Here is an 18,199-nt window from a genome sequence, read left to right on the forward strand (position 1 = left end):
AGAAATGATTTAATTGGTTTTAAATCATAAGAATTGGTTGATAAACAATCCACCCACAGGGGCCTCTACACACATTTTTCCTTAAAATTTAAAGTTTAGTGATGCAATTATCTTAACAGAGAGAATTAAGGATAGCATAAAGAGATTGACTAGGGCTTTTAGTACCCTATTTTGGATTGGGACAAGGATTCCCTACGTTTAACATGTCTGAATTTCAAATAAAATTTGGATAGCCCATAGAGAGATGATTATAGGACTCACTTGTCATGGACAACCTAAAGTGCAAAGTCCGTATCCCCAAAGCAAGTAGATCCTTCAACCTCCCTTTCTGAAATTCAGGCAGATTAAGGGTAGAGAACCCTAATCCTTGGATTGATTGCTTTTTCAATCATCCTGAAGTTCATTTAATGATTGGTAGAAAGCAATTGATAACCTACTAGTTTGATGACACAGAATGAAGGGCTTTGAACCCGTTCCCAAAAGTAGCCTCCATCTCTTGATGAGCTATTTATTTTTGTTAATTTGAACATATTTTTCGTTAACCTATTTCGGTTCAGCGTATTATAATTGTTTGTTCAAATTACACGTAATTTAGACAACTCCACAAAAAAAGGTGCAATTTAGACAAACCAATTGCAAGAATATTCTTTGTTCCCATATTTTCATGTCATTAAAATATATATATATAAAATTTGAAAGTATTTTTTGATATATTATTGGAAGAATCTGGCTTGCATGCAATAGTTTTCACTACCGCATACCCTTTTTCACTACGGCATGTCCTCTTAATAATAAAAAATTTATTAAAACTTTAAAATTAAAAAAAAATTATTAAAAAGCAAAAAAATATTAAAAACTAAAAACAAAAGGGTGGGGGGGGGGGGGGGGGGGGGGTGGAGCCGGCTCCACCCCCTTAGCCAAAAATGGGGTGGGTTTTTAATATTTTTTGCTTTTTTATAATAATAATAATTTCTTTAATAATTTTAAAGTTTTAATAAATTTTGTATTATTTAGTTTTTAAAGCAACGTTTTTGAAGCAAAAAATTGAACTGTTTAGTAAAAAACGGTATTGTTTTTCACAATAGCATGCATAGGTAGTTTTTTACTACAGTATGCAAGCCACATCCTTATAGGAAAGGATGTGTTAGTTGCACAACATAAATGTGTACAACGGAAAATCTTACCCATATGTCTTATTGTGTAAATATTGTGCACATTTATGTTGTACAAAAACCATTTTTGTTATAAAAAACGTTGAGCACGTAAAGAAAGGGAAATGTTAGTTTTATTACAACAGCATAACATGTATACATTACTTCTTCACATGAGGATAGAGCCCAAACACTAAACTTCATCCTCGTATGAAGGGATATTGTGCTAATGTTATGATGCTGTAGTACAGCAACCAAAGCCCTTAAAGAAAACGTTTCCACAAATTGGATTTATTTTGGCAAATTGACAGATTTGTTGACGTACATATCTCTTTCTTTTTGGCAATCTTTTTAGTTGATTAGCTTTTGGAAGTTCCAGAAGTCTTCGCCAATGCGGTACGCTCTCAAGTACAAATGGTCATGAACCATCCGGCACGCCATCGCATCGCCATCACTCTCGGAGTCAATGCGTGTCATGGGCCACCCCCACCCCCGTCTACACTCTACACTCTGTGTCCTTTTCTGCGTGGAGGCACTTCCCATGTCAACGATCCCCTGTTTCAAGTCTCCGGCCTCGATCGGCCGCTCCAGATTTCTCATTTCTCTGTGGTCTTCGCACGTCTTTTTGCACCTAACGCGTTTCAGTTTTTTATGTGGTTCCATGATTATCCTCAAGAATATGCCCTACACTTGATTAATTTACCCCAATAATTGTGGCATCCAACATGCGTCATGCCACCCACGAACCACTCTTCCTTGGATTCTAGACTAACTATCCTCTTCTTTTTTCTCTGTCCTCGTTCAGGTATGTTTAAGAGTTTTAAAACGAGCGGTTTGAAAAGATAGAAATTCCCAATAAAGCTAATGAAAACGGATTCTTAATCTTCTATAATTATTTGTTTGAATTTGAAAGAATTCGGATAAATGATTGTAAGAGATCACTTATAAAATTCATCTGACCGAATAAATAATTGCGCTGCCCAATTTTTATTTAGTCAAATAAGTTTCATAATCCGAATTCTCTCGATGTCGGTCAAATAGTTGTAAAGAATCTTAATCTAATGAATACACAATTTTAGCGTAATCCCAAGAGTCAAGATGTTTAAAAATGCGTGATACAACCCAATGGAGGATTAGTTTTTTCTTTTCATTAGTGACTGAATTTAGGCTCCAATAATTTTAGCTAGGTATATAGGGATAAGGTATAGATGGTTGTTTGGGATTTAAAGAGTCGTTTTGGGCATTAGAGTAACAATATTTAATGGTTGGCATTTGATTCAAACACAATAGATTCTTCAGCAAATGATGAATTCCCATTTATTTATTGATCTTATCAGCTTTACATGCCAATGATGCCATGTGAGATAGCATTTTTAGGGCTTTTGTGGACCTTTAAATAGAGCAAGCATTACTGTGACTGGGATTATCATCAGGACCAATAAATGTGGAACATAATGTAGTGCCATCCCATCATTGATTTTTCATTGTTTAAGTGGTTGGTTGAAATTCTTATTAATTGCTCTTAAACTTTTTACTAAATAAAAACAGTTTTATAAGAAAAAGAAAAGTGTATTGTTAGGGATAATACAAAGTTTTATTACAATTCATATATAAACTGATGTCACACTTTTATTATTGGTGTAATAATTAACTAACAAAATCTAACTTGTCAACCATACATATTATTAATTATTTCACTAATTATGGATAAGAGAATTATAATAATGACTGTACTAAGCATTTTTCTAAAGAAACAAAAAATAGGTCACAAATTTATTCTAAATTGGGTTCAAGAATTTCTTCTGTCCACTTTTATAAAATTTCTTTGTATTGAGCATTTTATTCCCACTTGTTAAGAGACACACGACAGTTTTATGTACAAATAACTTGAAGGAAATTTTTCAACCCAATTTATAAGAAATTTATATAAAAAAAAAATGGGAAAAAATTTATATACCCTTCTCAAACTACCATTCAATTGACAATGTTTCCTCCAAACTATCAAAAAATTGTCAATAGTCCTCTAAGACCAGCAAAAAAAATAAAAATAAAAAAACTGACCTTACAATTTTTTTAATAAGACAAAAATACCCCTATAATTTTTTTTAAAAAATTAATTAAAAAAAGCGAAAATTTTATTTTTTTTTATAAAAAACAAAATTTTAATAAAAAAAAGAAAGGAAAACTTTTTAATATTAAAGTCAAAACTTGAGATTGTCGCGACATTCCTCCCATGGCCCATTATTACAAATAAAATCCTCCCCACCCACCATTTCCATTTACCACTATCCAAAATTAATTCATGAGAATACTTCTCCATAAGTTCTCTCATTGACCTCAATCTTCATCATCCTCTCTCTCTGAAGAGTACAGAGATCGAGAAAAATGCTGGGGAGCAAAATGGTGCCCTTCAAGAAGCTAGCAAAGAAGGTAAAGGTAGTTAAGGGTAGTACTGGAGTTGATCATAATAAGGAGCCATCGCATCGGGAATGTTTGCTCAAAGGATTTGGGGAAGCTGCTTCTCTTTCTTCCACAACCCCAGTGGGGTTCTTCGCGCTATATGTAGGAGAGGAGCGCCAACGGTTCGTCGTTCCCACCGGCTTTCTCTCCCACCCGCTCATCAAGATGTTGCTGGAGAAGTCATACAACGAGTTCGGGTTCGAGCAAAATTCCGGCCTCGTGGTTCCATGCAGTGTCTCTACTTTCCAAGAGGTTTTAAATGCCGTAGAAGGCAGCAACGGGAAGTTTGACTTCGGGAAGCTTGTTGAGGAGTTTGTTTAATTAATTAAGTAGCAGAATATATATTTTGATCATATATACACATAAATAGCAGAATAGAATTAGCTGTTTAATTAATTTAGACCAACGTATAAGTGCTTTTTCATGCAACTGTAATAGAGTTAGCTTATCATGATTCAATGGGTGTTACAGTACGTACTATAACATGTATCATATACATATGTAAACCTCATTTTCTTCCAAAATGGCAAAATGGGTGAGTTAATTTTGTTCATATTTGTGATAAATTTCCAATTTTTTAAACTAGATTTAATGAGATCAAGAGTCTCGGAACTCAGAAGGTTTTTCCGGGCATGAATAGTAGTTGGATTCAGACTATTCAGACACAACGGTGCCGTACGCGCGTTCTCATGTACGTTGAATTTATCCCAAACAAAACCGATGATATATCGGCTGTTAAACCAAGTAATTCTCGTACGCGTCCGACCATGCAGGATGTGAATCTCCGGCGCGGTTGGACAGCAGCTCGTGTTCTCTGCTCGGTATCATCATTGCTCATGTTCGTTGAGTATGTCTTGTATTCTGTTCCGACCCGGCCGGCCACAAGCCCAAAACCGATATGACGTGGAGAGCCATCGGTTTACTTTGGGAAATTTTACTCCTCTTGGGGTGGAGGATTGGGCCGATCCATTTGGGTGACCTGATTTTGGACATTTTGATCCGACCTAATAGTTTACTGTTAAGGTTCGTTGGGACATATTTTATTGTAGAAAGAATCAGAATTTTTCATTAATTAGGAGCCAAAGCATGAAGATATGAACTAGGGTCAAGCTTAATTTTAATAGTAGCCAATCTTAATTTTTAGTCTCAAATATTTGTATATAGTGATACCATTTATTAGAGGCCCCATCGGCATCGCAAGGCCCACTTAAATCTTTGCGGCCTAGCAAAGTCTATTTACCTTCAGGTTAGATTAGGCTGTGCCAGACGAGTCAACCCCTTTCCCGAGGGAGTTGTTGATCAAGGTCCTCAGCTTCGCGGTCCTGTTCTTGACGGACACGATGCAAGGGAATGACCAACAAACGATAAGACTACTCTGACAACTGTGCCAAGTGAAGCGTTTGCAAGTCACCGACCATGTCATGACGATAAGCAGGCCCTACTGAGGATATCAGTTATCCTTGTAGCTCAGTTTTATCGACAGTATGTTCCTCAACTAGATGGTATCATGTGGCCAAGGTCATTACCCCGATCCAAAAGTACCAATTAACCCTGAGTGGTACATCCATTTTCTTATAAATAGAAGTTCGTTTTAGCAAGTAAAAAATTTAAAACCTTTGCTCTCTATATAGCTCTTTATTTCTCTCAAAACCTCTATCGACTTAAGCATCAAAGTGTTCCTTGCCAACACCGGTGCTGAGTCACTCGTCTGTTCCATGTCTTAACAACTTTTCTTGAATGGACCAACTAATTGGGGCTGTGAAAGAAATTTTGATATATGTGATCATTTTAAGTATGAAGACCTTGTATTAGATATTTCACCATTTTTAGGAAAGGGAAATTATTGATAATGAGCTGTGGTACAAGATCAAATGGAATGGCTGCTGGTTCGAATTCATAGTCCCATCATCATGATTTAGCGCATGATGGATGAAAGAAAGAAAGAAAGAAGGCATTTGAGCATCACAGGCTCACAAGAAAAGGTCTATCTCAAATGAAAGCGTCTAGCTCTCACTCTCCAACTGGTTACAAGCATCCACAAGAATTCTCCTCATGTGATCAATTAGCTCTTGCATCTGTTCCCTCGAATGCAGCGGCGATGGATACACACACGCACAACGCAAACCACCATTTCGTATGGTATCAAATATGCCGATGGATGGACCCACTCCATGGACTGAAGCGCATCCCACATAATCCTCCAATCCAAGCTGTTGATGTATTCCATCAGAATCATCAATGACAGGGTCCTCAAACACCGAGATAACGGCGGTTCTCAAGGATGACGACGGGGTCAATCCGGGATTTTCAATGGCCTTAACCATGAGGAAGTTCAGGTCAGACATGTCAGTGAAATGCTTGTTGGAGTTCTTAGCATTTGTAAAGGACATGTAGCATCTCTTTGCCAGCTCCCATAGATTTTCTTCTGCATATATGTCATGTGTATTCGTAATGGCAGAATGGTAGAATCCTGTACGTTACAAACACCTAGTTTGAGAGATTATTTGAGCAAGACTTTTAAGGCATAAAAACCACATAATTGAAGGCATGTGATGTGGTTGGGTGATCATAACATAATAGTATGCGCCATCAATCCCATGGGCCATGGGAGATGTTTGTTCATGGTAAACAAACAACCCTTTCAAGGGTTGCATCTGTTTAACAAATGCGACTCTTGAAAGAGTAGCACTTGTTGTGAAGAGGCACAATTGCATCTATATAAAAGGATTCAATGGTGATGTGTTTTTGCCATTCACCATTTTAGATGATCCTTCAATAAAAACCCAGCATCATATAAGTAGTACTGTGCATAGGATGCTTAGGAAATAGGGTTTACCTAGATGGTGACTGCAAAGGGCAGGATCAAGAATTGAACGGCAGTCTGTGAGAGTTACAACAGCATACTTCTCCCTCTGATGATCAGGGAGGTGTTTAGAGGTATAAGCTGCAATCAATCCGGCCGCTGCCAAGACTGCACATAGTTTAATCTCTCTTGACTTGCATCCCTTCAAAATTTGTGTCAAAATCTTAGTGGCCAGGTCTTGGATGAAAAAAGAATAAAACCTATAACTAAAAGATATTGTCAACCAACTCAAAACCAAAACTTCTTGCCTGTGTTAGTCATAAAAAGCATATGTACTCATGTCTATTGGTCTATTGCTTGCTTTTGACAAATTCCCAAAATTCTTCTAGATTATGTACAAAGGCAAAGTTTTCCTCCAAATTGAGTTACAAAATTTTACTCCAACATAATCTATTAAAATGACATGTTTCTGAAATGTATGCGAGTCTCACATGTATTTTTTAAAATCACATGTATTTTTAATAGAACATATAATTCTCACATGCATTTTAAACACATGTCAATTTAACGAGTTAAAACTGTTAATGAATAGTACACGAAGGAAGGACCACTAATTTGCTCCTCCGATGATCTCATTATATATATGAACCAATGAGGCTTAATACTTGGTGAAGTAGTCCACAACAACCTGCATAGTATAAGGTTAAAAGCCGTGTTTCAAGAACACCAAAAAAAAATTAAAAATAAAAATAAAAATCTTGAATTCCAATATAAATTTCTTCCGAATTAAGTTGTAGGAATTCCTCAAACTCAATCTCTAGAAGTACCATACGTACCTTGAGCATGTAAAAAACACATGCTATTAAAAAAGAAAAATAATATTTCTCCAACTCATGTCCAACTCTTATATTCCAAAAACTTTTTTTAAGGGATACTTTCATTTAAGGGTATCGAACTATCATCATATTTGACTTAAGGGGTACTGAACTTCGAAACGTCTCAAATTATAGTATCCAATTTTCCAAACGTTTTAATTACAGGTACTCTGTAAGGATTTGCTGTTAAATCCTACAAAAATTTATAAAATACCTCTCCTTTTTTTTTTAGGAATAAAAAGAAAAGAAAAATTACTAGGATTTTGGTGTTGGTCAGAATTTAACGAAATTTGCAAAAAATATCTATGCCTAAATCTTTTTTTTTTTTTAAATTAAACACGAGTATTTTTAAAATTTTAGTAGAATTTAACGGAAAATCCTAACAGAGTACCTGTATTTTAGACGTTTTAAAAATTGGATACTCTAATTTGAGACGTTTTGAAGTTCAGTACCTTTAAGTCTCAAATAGGCTAATAGCTCTGTACGCTCAAGTAAAGTTATCATTTTTTTTAATCAACTATTAAATGTGTAGGATTTACGTACATGTAAGAAAACAGATTTAATGGTTGATTTAAAAAATATGTTGAATAAGAGTTAGACAAGAATTGAAGAAATAGCATATCTCATAAAATAATATTTTTTTTTTTAAAAAAAAAATTTAATACTCATAAGCTAAAGAGAAATGATCCCTACACTCATTTCTCACAACAGCCCCACAACAAGCTGATGTGGCTGGTAATATTTTATGGGTAATGTTTCTTACACAATTTTTGTACAACTTTTACACAACTCTAACAACTTTCTTTTAAAATCAGCTATTGAATATTTAGGACCCACATGTTGGAAAACAAATCCAATGGTTGATCATAACAAAAAGTAGTTAGAATTGTGCAAAAGAAAGTTGTGTGAGAGTTGTGTAAGAAACATTACTCCTATTTTATTACTTTTTTACAAAAACAAAACAAAACAAAACAAAAAAAGTAATAAAATATTACCAGCCACATCAGCTTGTTGTGAAACTGTTGTGAGAAATGAGTGTATGGATCATTTCTCTAAGCTAAAAGAAATATCGCACTTTTAAAAGCTTGGTTGGAGGAATATTCTTCCTATTTAATTTATACGAAATTTCTGTTCTTTTGAGTTCGATGAATGAGAAAAGTCAGGCTTGACAGCTACGGCCAACAAACACGGCGACACCCCAGCGCTCGCAGCGAAACAAAAGAGTCTTGCTCAAGGGTAAGAGACCCTACTTTGAAAAAGACTCAAGAGTCAAGTCTACGCAACTCGCCCTAGTTGATAACGACAAACATGTCTAATTAAAATCGAATTGAGTCTCGTGTCCATCATTTTCCAGCCCAAATTCAAGCTATATTAATTACTCACCAAAAAGAAATAAAAAAACAAACAAAAAATAAAAAATAAAAAATAAAAAAAATCCCCAATCTATTAATAAATGCAAATTCGATCAAGGGCTTAGGGCAAGTGGGCAAACCTTTTGTTTTGTTTTGTTTTTTTTAAAAAAAATTAATTAATTAATTTTATTTTTTATTTAAAGTAAATTTGTCACATAGAACATACGATTGGTGTCAAATGCGAGCCTCGTCGCATCAATTTATTGGCAAGGTGACAGAATATCTATTTTAGATAAGATAAAATTTAAGGACTTAATTGTTAATTAAATTTTAATACTAAATTGAAATTTAACAAAAATTTATAGATTAAGAGTGCGTTTGGAATTACAATTTCATAAACAAAAAGTACGATTTTAAATTAAATCCTAGAAAATGAATTGTTTAAAAATTGTATTTTTAAAAAATTACAATTTAAAAATATAAAAAACTAATTTTTTAAATTGCAGACAATGTGATACTTTTTTGAAAATATAAAATTTTAAATAATAACTTACGATTTTATAAGCTAAATTCTGTAATTTTGTTAAACGCTTAACTACGTTTTTAAAAATCACTTTTTCAAATCAAACATTTTAAAATCACAATTTTTTAATTCGTAAATCGAGGCAGACCCAAAATATATTTTCTCCTCAAATTTAAGAAATACGGAGATGATAATTACTGATTTGGTGGTAGTATTGATAAATGCTAATAAAATAAAAGTTTAGCCGTTTAATTTAAAAACAAACAAGGATTAAGATTTGACGTCTAATCCAATAATTGGGGTGAAAAATTAGAACTTACTGCAAGAAGCTTCTGAGTGTCATCTGAACTCATCTGCAGCGTCACCACCTGAGTATTTCTAGGCGACTCCACGTCCCTGAAGTCCAAAGTCGCCGTCCTCAGCGAATTCAAAGAGTACCCAAGCATGTCCACTCCACGCGCCCAAAACGGCTTGTTGGCTTTGCCTGCTGGGATTAATTCCTCAATTCCCAAATTAACCTCTCCTTTATCCCCAAATTCCGTCTCTTCCCCTTCCCCTCCATTCACTACCAACGTCAGCAGCTCCTTGAGCAGTGACACCGCGGCCGTACGGTCGCATGCTGACGTGTGAAGCCTGAGCGTCAGGGCCCACTGGGCTTCGCTTAGAGTGTAGAGGCTCGCAAAGAAGACATCCTCGTCAGCGTACGACGGTTGGTCAGGATCGCGCCACGTGTTCTGGTTGATTTCGTGTTCGAGGATTAGATGGAAGGGGGTGATGGAGTAGTGGTGGTGGTCGTCGTCGTCGTCGTCGTTGTCGTTTGGGGTGTGGAGGCTTTGGAGGATGCGGGCCGTTGATGAGAGATCGAACGGCTGGATTTGGAGGTGAGGGGTGGGGGGAATGAGGTACGAGAAGGTCCTAGTGGTGGTGTTGAAGTGGAGCTTGGAGCGGAGGATAGGATGGGAATTTTGGAGGTTGTGGAGGGCAGTTTGGATGGATGAGATTTCTGGGGGTTTAGAGAGGAGGAGGGCTAGGACTGTGGTGCCCGTGCCGGTGGGCACAGCCTTGCACCAACTGTACTCGGTGCCGCCAACGGGTCGCTCCTCGGGTGCTTGTGGCTCACCGGACATGTTGGTGAGAGAGAGAGAGAGAGAGAGAGAGAGACGGAGGAGCAGTCACATTGTGAGGAAAAGTCTAACTATATCATCTCTGTAAAACCAACTAATTTTCCAAGTGTTTTACTGTTCTTAGATGGAATATTCCATGGAAGTCAGATCTAGTTAACTCCCCATTTTAAATTTTTCATTCAAATATGGTGAATTAACTCAAAATAGTCCACCTTAACAAACCCTATTTAATTTTTCTATTTTAGCTTTCAACAGAATTTCATTTCAAATTTGGCTCATAAATCTCATAAGCTATTGAATATTTAATCATTTATCTGTCCTTTTACTTCACTTTTCATTTTTTTTTCTCTCCTTATTTATTAGGAATAATTGCTTAAAATTAATAAAAAATTAATATCTAATTAAAATAGATAAATATTTAAAGAGTTTGATGTAAGAAATTTGTTAAAAGTAGTAGTTAAAATAATAAAAGTATATTTTTTTTAACCAAAATTTTAAAAAAATTTGGAGAGCTTACTATAGATGCTTAATAATGCCTTAGCGGCTTAGCCATTTACATTTTTAGGCTAAAATAGCTAACCAATTTACTAAAAAGTTCTTTCATCCGATTTTCCAAATCAAATACAAAATGCATTTGTAACGTATCTCTTTTTTTATCTGTTTATCTTTCTTTCACTCTCTCTCCCTCCTCTCTCACTACAACTTATTTACGTTATAACAATATTTTAATATATTTATGATTCTAGGAATTGTATTTCAGAGTATGTCTATATAACAAAATTTATGTTTGTCATTTTAAGGTTACACTCCTACGAATCACCTCATATTAGAACAAAAATTTGGCTGACTTTGTAGCAAATAATTATAAATAATAATAATAATAATAATAAATAAACCATGTTAAAAAAAAAAAGACGACTTATCATTGAAAAAAATTTAAGAGTTAAAATAAAAGAAAGAATATATATATATATATATATATATATATATATATATATATATATATATATATATATATATATATTTAAATGATATAATGAAATAATAGATAATCGGATGTATAGTACATTATGAAACCTTTTTAGTTAAAACTTAAAATAGATACAATAGGCTTTAGTTAACTACTTTGCATATAAAAAGGCATAAGCCATTGAGAGTGCTTTTATATGCAACATTTAGAGGAGAAAAAGAAAAAGAAAAAAAAGGATTACGTGGATTAATTGTGACCACTTGATAAAGCGTTAATTATCACAATTCAAATTCAAAGAAACTCTATACAATACCCATTATAAAATAGAAATGCTAAATACTAAAACTTCATTTCACAAGGGGTGATGGGTACCATCATATTAGTATGGTGTAGTATGTTAATGTAGCATTACTCATTATAAAATGTTTAATAATGTTAGAAAATATTTCTTTATCCCACAATTATCTCCCAATGCTAATATAGAAATCTCAACTAATTCTTAAAAAAAACCAATAGTTGATTAAGACGGCGGATTCAATAGTATGAAATAGTTATAAAATAAAAATATAGTTTATAGCACTATTCTAAAATATTATACTCTAAAAAGATTGATGGAATTAATATTATCCGAAAATTAAATCAGTTAAGACAGCTCAAACTTAACCTACGATGTGACCAATATACTCACTTGTTGGTTGAGACAACCTCATGAAACATTTTCTTATATGCCAAAATCACCCAATACGTAATAAAAATAAAAAAATAAAATAAAAAAAAAAAAAATAAAAAAATTAAATTAATGAGTCATATTACACGATACACTCATTTTATTGAATTGATGTGACAATGCAATTAACCATTTTTTTTCTTTAACACAAGTTGGTATAAAGACTGATGAGCATTATCACATCAACTTAGTAAGATAGGATAAAATAAGGATATAGTATCTAATATATTATGTTGCACCTAATACATAATTAGATTTCACAAATTTGATACAAATTTAATAGCGATAATATGTGATGTCATTTAAATTTTTTAAATAAAGTGGCAACATGTATGCAACATACAGGCATGCAACTTTCAACACAATCATCTATAACGTAGGAAAATCGGCAACCTCAAAAAGACAGTCTATAATCATTTCAAGCAAACTGTAAAAGAAGGCATCTCCGCATCAAAACCCGCATACAAAGAGGTACAATAGTTGACTTCCACTCAAACAAAGAGTATATTTGCAAGCAGACAAAAAACTCAAAATTCTTGGGGTTAATGAACCACTCAACTATGAATCTCCTACTAGATAAAGAACCCCAGGCCAGATCATGTCCCGGCAGTCCTCCGGCCAACACGAGCAACAAAACCAGCTTTAATCGGAGCAACTGATCGTCCAGAACCACACTACAAAAACCAAAAAAAAAAAATTAAAAGAATCCAAAAAGTCATACCCAGAATCAATAGCATCAGCTCAAATGAATATGTTGATCCAGTGAAGGATTTTCCCAACAGCCAATGAGACAGGATATTTAAGAAATATGACACATTCTTGAATAAAAACATCCACAAAGTTGTACCCAGGATAACACTAGATCATATGAATCCAGAGATCCAGTCAATTGAAATACTAAGAATAATAGGACTAAAAAATAGAACTTTTGAAAAACAAACAAAAAATCCTGATATCATAAGGACTAATTTCCAAGAAATATCAGTTGTAACCAATGCAGGAGCAAACGTTTCATCAAGGACTTAGATACTATCCAGCCCAGTCTGTCACCTACCATGCAGACAGAGAGGGTAGATAACAAAAATTGTTTAGAAGTTACCTTCTCACATCGGAGAAAGAAGAGCCGATTCTCCTTCGAAAGTATAGTGTCTGGACTTTTGCATCCAATGCAAATGACATACTCATCTGAAAAGTGGGAGAAGCCATCAACAAGAATTTAAAACACTATAAAATACAGCAATTAGTAAGATGCATAAAGTACAGATCGTGTCGAATAATTTTTTCAGACTCATTGCAGTCCATATACATAACCAACTTAGTAAGGTAGCAAGAGCAACAATTTCTGGTTTCAACCAACAGTAATATCAGTTTTTTATAAAACAAAAAATAAACACGATACTCACTGATATATCGGCGCAGGATTCCTTCAAAATTCTTGGGTGCAAATCGTCCCTTCACAACTAATCTTTGCTGCCCATCAAGTGATCCACTTGTCCCCAATTCAGCCAACAGGAAAGCCATGACATGATCTGGCTGTCTATGCATCCTTTTTTTAAAAAAAAAAATTACAGGAGGGCATAAGGCAAGAGTTAATATTTAAAATAAATTAAAAAATGAACAAGCATTATAAAACAAAAAACAACACCACCAGAGAACATGTCATTCAATAAACTCAAGCCCAAATCTAGGTAAATTAATTATTATCACCAGAAAAAGTTCCAAATACAGCCTATAGCAAAGATATTTACGCAATGTCTGAACTCTGAAGACAGTGCATTGTGCATGCTGATGCAGTAAAATGATTACATACAATTACAACAAGATCTTTTCCAGAACATAACCTTCACGCACTAGGAATACAAACATAAACATTGATGAAAACAGAATTAAACAGATTGTTAGGAGAATGTGTTAGGTAAAAGTTTGAATCAATCAACACCGAGCATGTTTATAATTAACCAACATGAAGAAAAATTGTAAAGACGAATTATTAAGTGTTCACAATATAGGGAGTGCAGAAAGCAAAAGAATTAAAAAAGCATACGTCTTGCAAAGATCCATGAAATTCACAAAAACAGTTTTCTTTGTGCCCTCACGAAGAACTTGTGGAGGCCTCATAACCGTCCTACGCCTATCTCCAGCCAGCTCTGGATTGTTCTCCCGAAGAATGTTAAACACCCTACCAAGAAGCTGCAAACAGTATCAGAGAAAAAACCATTTGCAAAGGTTTTAAGATAGGATATATAGTCTAGATCTATTATGTAATGGTGTCACAACAACCACACTTGTGATAAGTGGTAAATATGCTACGTTAGAGCAAATAGATACAAGACCCAAGAGCTGGTGGTGCTTTGCCCTGACGGGAGAGCAGAGCAACCCACCAGAGAGAAAAAAAAATTAGAAGAAGAAGATTTTTGGCTTCAAGAAAGTGAGTCCCCAGCACAGGCAACATACCGGATCCAAGGGGTGGCAACCAAAGGACTTGAACTAGCCATTCTAATAAATGCAAGAACAAGCTGCAACAAAAACTCAGGTACTATTGGGATGCAATCAGTGACATCTCAAATCATCCATAAACCAGAGGCAAGATCATTCTATTGCACCCAGCAACAGGAACTACGCAGATAGAGGGCTCCTTATACCATGCTCAGCCTCCCTACCTAAAACTAGGCAAGCACATTGACTTACCAAACTCCCTAAAGCAAATAGCCCCAACCACACAGAACCCCTCAAGTTTCAATCATAGGCATGCTGCAATATGGTCAGAGGAACATAGTACAAATGTGTTCTTAATCTAAAGGAAATTTTCTGAAGGATAGGTCCCTTAAAAGCCCAAGAACGATCCTAAAAAACTAAAAATGATTTAAATAGTGTGATGCAGTATACATGATCCTATATTGTGCATCTATAAACTTTTACAAAAAAAAATTGTAACAAAGAAAATAAATTAATTATTGATTGTACATAAAACTCAGAACACATAACAAATGATAATGTCAACTTCAAAAGAGAGCTCAAGCAACATAGAAATTCATAAATATACCTCCTCATATTCATAATCGCGATCACTTCCTTCCCATGGATAACGTGGCTGTAGCATAATTCCGTCTCCTTCTTCATCCTTCCCAGTATGATCTAAATGAAAAACACAAAAAATCTTAATAGTTCTAACAGGCTTTCAAAAGATAGTGCAATTACTACACATGCAGCATATTACCATCCAAATCTTCCCCTACATCCCCATTCTCATCATCCAAAGGGGTTTCTACCTACAACCACACCGAGTATCAAAAGTTATCGTGCCGGCATTATATAATTACACACACACGCAGAGCTGTAGATATAATGACTACTTACTTGCTTCTTCTTCTTCTTCTTTAACCCAGAGAAAGTACTTTCAAGCCCATCAGAAACTGCGAGGAAAAGATTAAGCCTCTAGCCATCTACTCATCTAAAAATTGACAGTCATTCAATTTAGATACCTGACAAGTTTTCAGCCTTCTCAGCCAAATTGTCCACAGAATCATCAGCAGCAGGATCCTGAATTACAACCTTCTTTTTCTTCTTCTTTTTAGTAGGATCAAATGGGGCAATCTGCAATCAATCTATTCATTCAGAAATATAACATACGTGGCGCTGTAGTCAAGGGGAAACTTAGGAGTGGTTCAAGTAGACAAATTACCAACCAACTGGCACAATTTTGTCTTAGGTGGGTAGTAATAAGTAGAAAACATCTAAGGGTAGCAATAACAGATCCATAAATGCCTACAAATAAGGTCTTTAGGTATATGATTAAGTACTTCTTTTGGACATGTGACTATTTACAAAATTTAATTGCAGCTAAATGCTACTTTACCGAAAATCTCAGTCTCAGCATTGACATAGTTTAAGACACTCTGTTTTAACGTAAAATATTTTCCAAGTGAAAATATTTTCAACAAAAAAATGAATTCAGGAAAAATGATCGGTTCTCTGTTATTTAATTGAAATCCTAAAAATAAATCCAAAAATAATAAATGTGTGTTTTCACCACAATCTTCATGTAAAAGCTCAGAAATCCCAAAAACACACCAAAAAAAAAAAAATCATCTAAAAAACCAACAGTTTACATAATTTCACAACCAGATATACAATCTTAATTCATCTCCTTTCTCTATGGCATTTCAAAAAACATGAAAGAGAGAGCAAGCGCCAATGGAAGGGATGCAGGAGGTTTGAAGTCGTGGTGCACTGGAATGGGGTTCAAAAAACCAGCAACTTTTGGCCAAAATCACCCAAAAAGACCCAATAATCCAAACCTTTCTCCCTTGACCTCCTCCACTCTAATTCCCACAATTTAAATGACTCCTTCTCCTTGCTGTCTCAATTCCATCTTCGCCAAGCTTGATAGTCACGTCAAGGACAACAAGATTTTGATAAGGAGTGAGGTTCTTCAAGATGGCTTTGTTTCAAGCTCGTTAAAGAGAGAGGCCATCCTAAAGGAAGGAGGTGGAGGCAGAAGACATGTTCTTTGAGGAGGCTGGCGCTTTTATCAATGGGTTGCACATGGTGGACTTACTCATGGATGAGGGAGATGATATGGGGAGGGATTGGAGCATTTGCCCATCAGAGGGTGAGAGCTTGGTGGAAAAGAAATGGCAGATGGTGGCCCAGTAGCGTGAATGAGAGAGAAAGCAATGTGTGTGTGTGTGTGTGTGAGAAAGAGAGAGAAGTGAAAGACAAAGGTATCATTTTCCTTTGTAGTGTTAAGTGATGCAGAAAATTACTTTTGCTTTGGCATTCAACCTAGTTTCCTTTGAACAGGAAATCATTTTCCATCCACTTGCATTTTTGATGGCAAAACACCGACAAATATAGGAAACGTTTTCTGAAAAACGTTTTTTAGGATGAAACAAAACGAGTGTAAGATTGTATAAGTTGCACTAATCACACACCACATTTTTTTCTAAGTAATATCTTTCTTTCAAAATCCAAAAAAAAGGCTCAACCCTAGTACAGTATACAAGAGAAACACCCAAAAAAAATCTAACCAAACTCCACATTTAATCGCCTTAATCTGTTCCTTTAACCAACATTTTAATCCCTACAACATGTAAAAATGAGAAGCCAGAAGCTAGAGACACCCACCAAAATGGGCATCAATATATTAATAGAGAGTGGGAGGAGATGAATAAACCTACATCTGCCACTTCCTCCTTCACATCGTTGCTATTGTCATCTGCCATGATTGCTGCAGAGCAAGTAAAACTGAATTAGGGAACAAGACACCGAAACAAAAAAGAAAATAAACACATAGGCACAAGGCCCAGAACTCCAGATGCTACAAAAGAGAGACGAACTCATTGCCTGATATAAAGCTATAACCTTTTTTTGTTAATGACCAATTAAAGCCAAACAAGGATTGAAGAAAAACCATGTTCACCTCTAAACATTTATCAAAACAAAATACCCCCAACCGGCCATTAAACAGCCCTTAAACATCGACATAACCAGATCAAATCCATACACAATCCCCAATCAATATGATAATAATTGAATCCAAGCTCCAAAAAAAAAGATTTTTTACCGTATTTCTTTGAGTAGACGAACCTAGAGCGAAAACTCTTGATTTTCCGGTCAGATTCTGACTGATAGTGGCGGGCCAAGTGACGCGAGGAAGAGAGTGAGAGAGAGTGAGGAATAGAGAGGAGAGAAAAAAAAAAATAGAAGAAATCAAGGAAGGGGTCTGTTTGGACGTTGGAACAACTATCCCTGTGCCTATATTTACACTGTCCTTTAATACGAGATAATTTTATTAATTTGACAATAATCTTACCTTTTCTATTTCAAGTAAAATTGGGATAAATTATTTTATGGTCTAAATTATAATTCATATATTTGATAATATATATGTTGCTACCTAGTAAATATATTATCATATCATTCAACATTTTTAAATGCATAACATCACATATACCGTTAGATTCAATAAAACAAAATTTAAATGTGAAAAAGTTCATCTCAGTTTTACTTGAAATTGAAAAAGGATATTATTCTGTCTTTTACGCTATAACTCATTTTAGAGACATTTCACCTAATTACTACCCAAAAAAAAAAAATCCTATTTTATTCTTGTCTTTTTTATTGATTTTTTTTTTTTAATTGACTGGTTTAACGTGAAATACAGTTAATTAATTGGATAATAAGTTGACAAATAAAGCTATGTGAAACCATA

General features: G+C 34.8%; 3 protein-coding genes across 4 annotated transcripts; 1 reads left to right on the forward strand and 2 right to left on the reverse strand.

The window, feature by feature from the left end:
- The first annotated feature begins 3,450 nt into the window (after positions 1-3,450).
- On the forward strand, positions 3,451-4,164 carry LOC133873845 (auxin-responsive protein SAUR19). Its single transcript, XM_062311626.1, has one exon. It carries the CDS (start codon positions 3,537-3,539, stop codon positions 3,930-3,932), a length of 396 nt encoding a protein of 131 aa, XP_062167610.1. The 5' UTR covers positions 3,451-3,536; the 3' UTR covers positions 3,933-4,164.
- Positions 4,165-5,434: 1,270 nt separating this feature from the next.
- LOC133873842 (uncharacterized) lies at positions 5,435-10,367 on the reverse strand. Its single transcript, XM_062311622.1, has 3 exons — positions 9,485-10,367; positions 6,448-6,616; positions 5,435-6,081 (listed from the first exon to the last, which is right to left on the reverse strand). Exons 1-3 carry the CDS (start codon positions 10,289-10,291, stop codon positions 5,615-5,617), a joined length of 1,443 nt encoding a protein of 480 aa, XP_062167606.1. The 5' UTR covers positions 10,292-10,367; the 3' UTR covers positions 5,435-5,614.
- Positions 10,368-12,379: 2,012 nt separating this feature from the next.
- LOC133873844 (eukaryotic translation initiation factor 2 subunit beta-like) lies at positions 12,380-17,727 on the reverse strand. Of its 2 annotated transcripts, none has more exons than XM_062311624.1 (10): positions 17,552-17,727; positions 17,166-17,215; positions 15,468-15,579; positions 15,343-15,398; positions 15,203-15,254; positions 15,029-15,120; positions 14,030-14,175; positions 13,389-13,531; positions 13,085-13,170; positions 12,380-12,659 (listed from the first exon to the last, which is right to left on the reverse strand). In XM_062311624.1, the coding sequence occupies exons 2-10, from the start codon at positions 17,208-17,210 to the stop codon at positions 12,582-12,584; spliced, it is 810 nt and encodes a 269-aa protein (XP_062167608.1). In that variant the 5' UTR covers positions 17,211-17,215; positions 17,552-17,727; the 3' UTR covers positions 12,380-12,581. The 2 variants fall into 2 exon arrangements, with proteins under 2 accessions (XP_062167608.1, XP_062167609.1); XM_062311625.1 differs by having other exon boundaries at positions 17,575-17,702.
- Between the last annotated feature and the right edge of the window lie 472 nt (positions 17,728-18,199).

The sequence above is a fragment of the Alnus glutinosa genome, chromosome 7, assembly GCF_958979055.1.
Source record: "Alnus glutinosa chromosome 7, dhAlnGlut1.1, whole genome shotgun sequence".
Classification (NCBI taxonomy): domain Eukaryota; kingdom Viridiplantae; phylum Streptophyta; class Magnoliopsida; order Fagales; family Betulaceae; genus Alnus; species Alnus glutinosa.

Coding starts and splice junctions, on each gene's coding strand:
- LOC133873842 (XM_062311622.1), bottom strand. CDS start 10,291: ATGTCCGGTGAGCCACAAGCACCCGAGGAGCGACCCGTTGGCGGCACC. Junction 6,617..9,484: donor ACACTCAGAAGCTTCTTGCA/GTAAGTTCTAAT, acceptor CAAATTTTGAAG/GGATGCAAGTCAAGAGAGAT. Junction 6,082..6,447: donor CCTTTGCAGTCACCATCTAG/GTAAACCCTATT, acceptor TGTAACGTACAG/GATTCTACCATTCTGCCATT.
- LOC133873844 (XM_062311624.1), bottom strand. CDS start 17,210: ATGGCAGATGACAATAGCAACGATGTGAAGGAGGAAGTGGCAGAT. Junction 15,580..17,165: donor TGAAGGAGGAAGTGGCAGAT/GTAGGTTTATTC, acceptor GATTGATTGCAG/ATTGCCCCATTTGATCCTAC. Junction 14,176..15,028: donor GCGATTATGAATATGAGGAG/GTATATTTATGA, acceptor TACTGTTTGCAG/CTTCTTGGTAGGGTGTTTAA.
- LOC133873845 (XM_062311626.1), top strand. CDS start 3,537: ATGCTGGGGAGCAAAATGGTGCCCTTCAAGAAGCTAGCAAAGAAGGTA.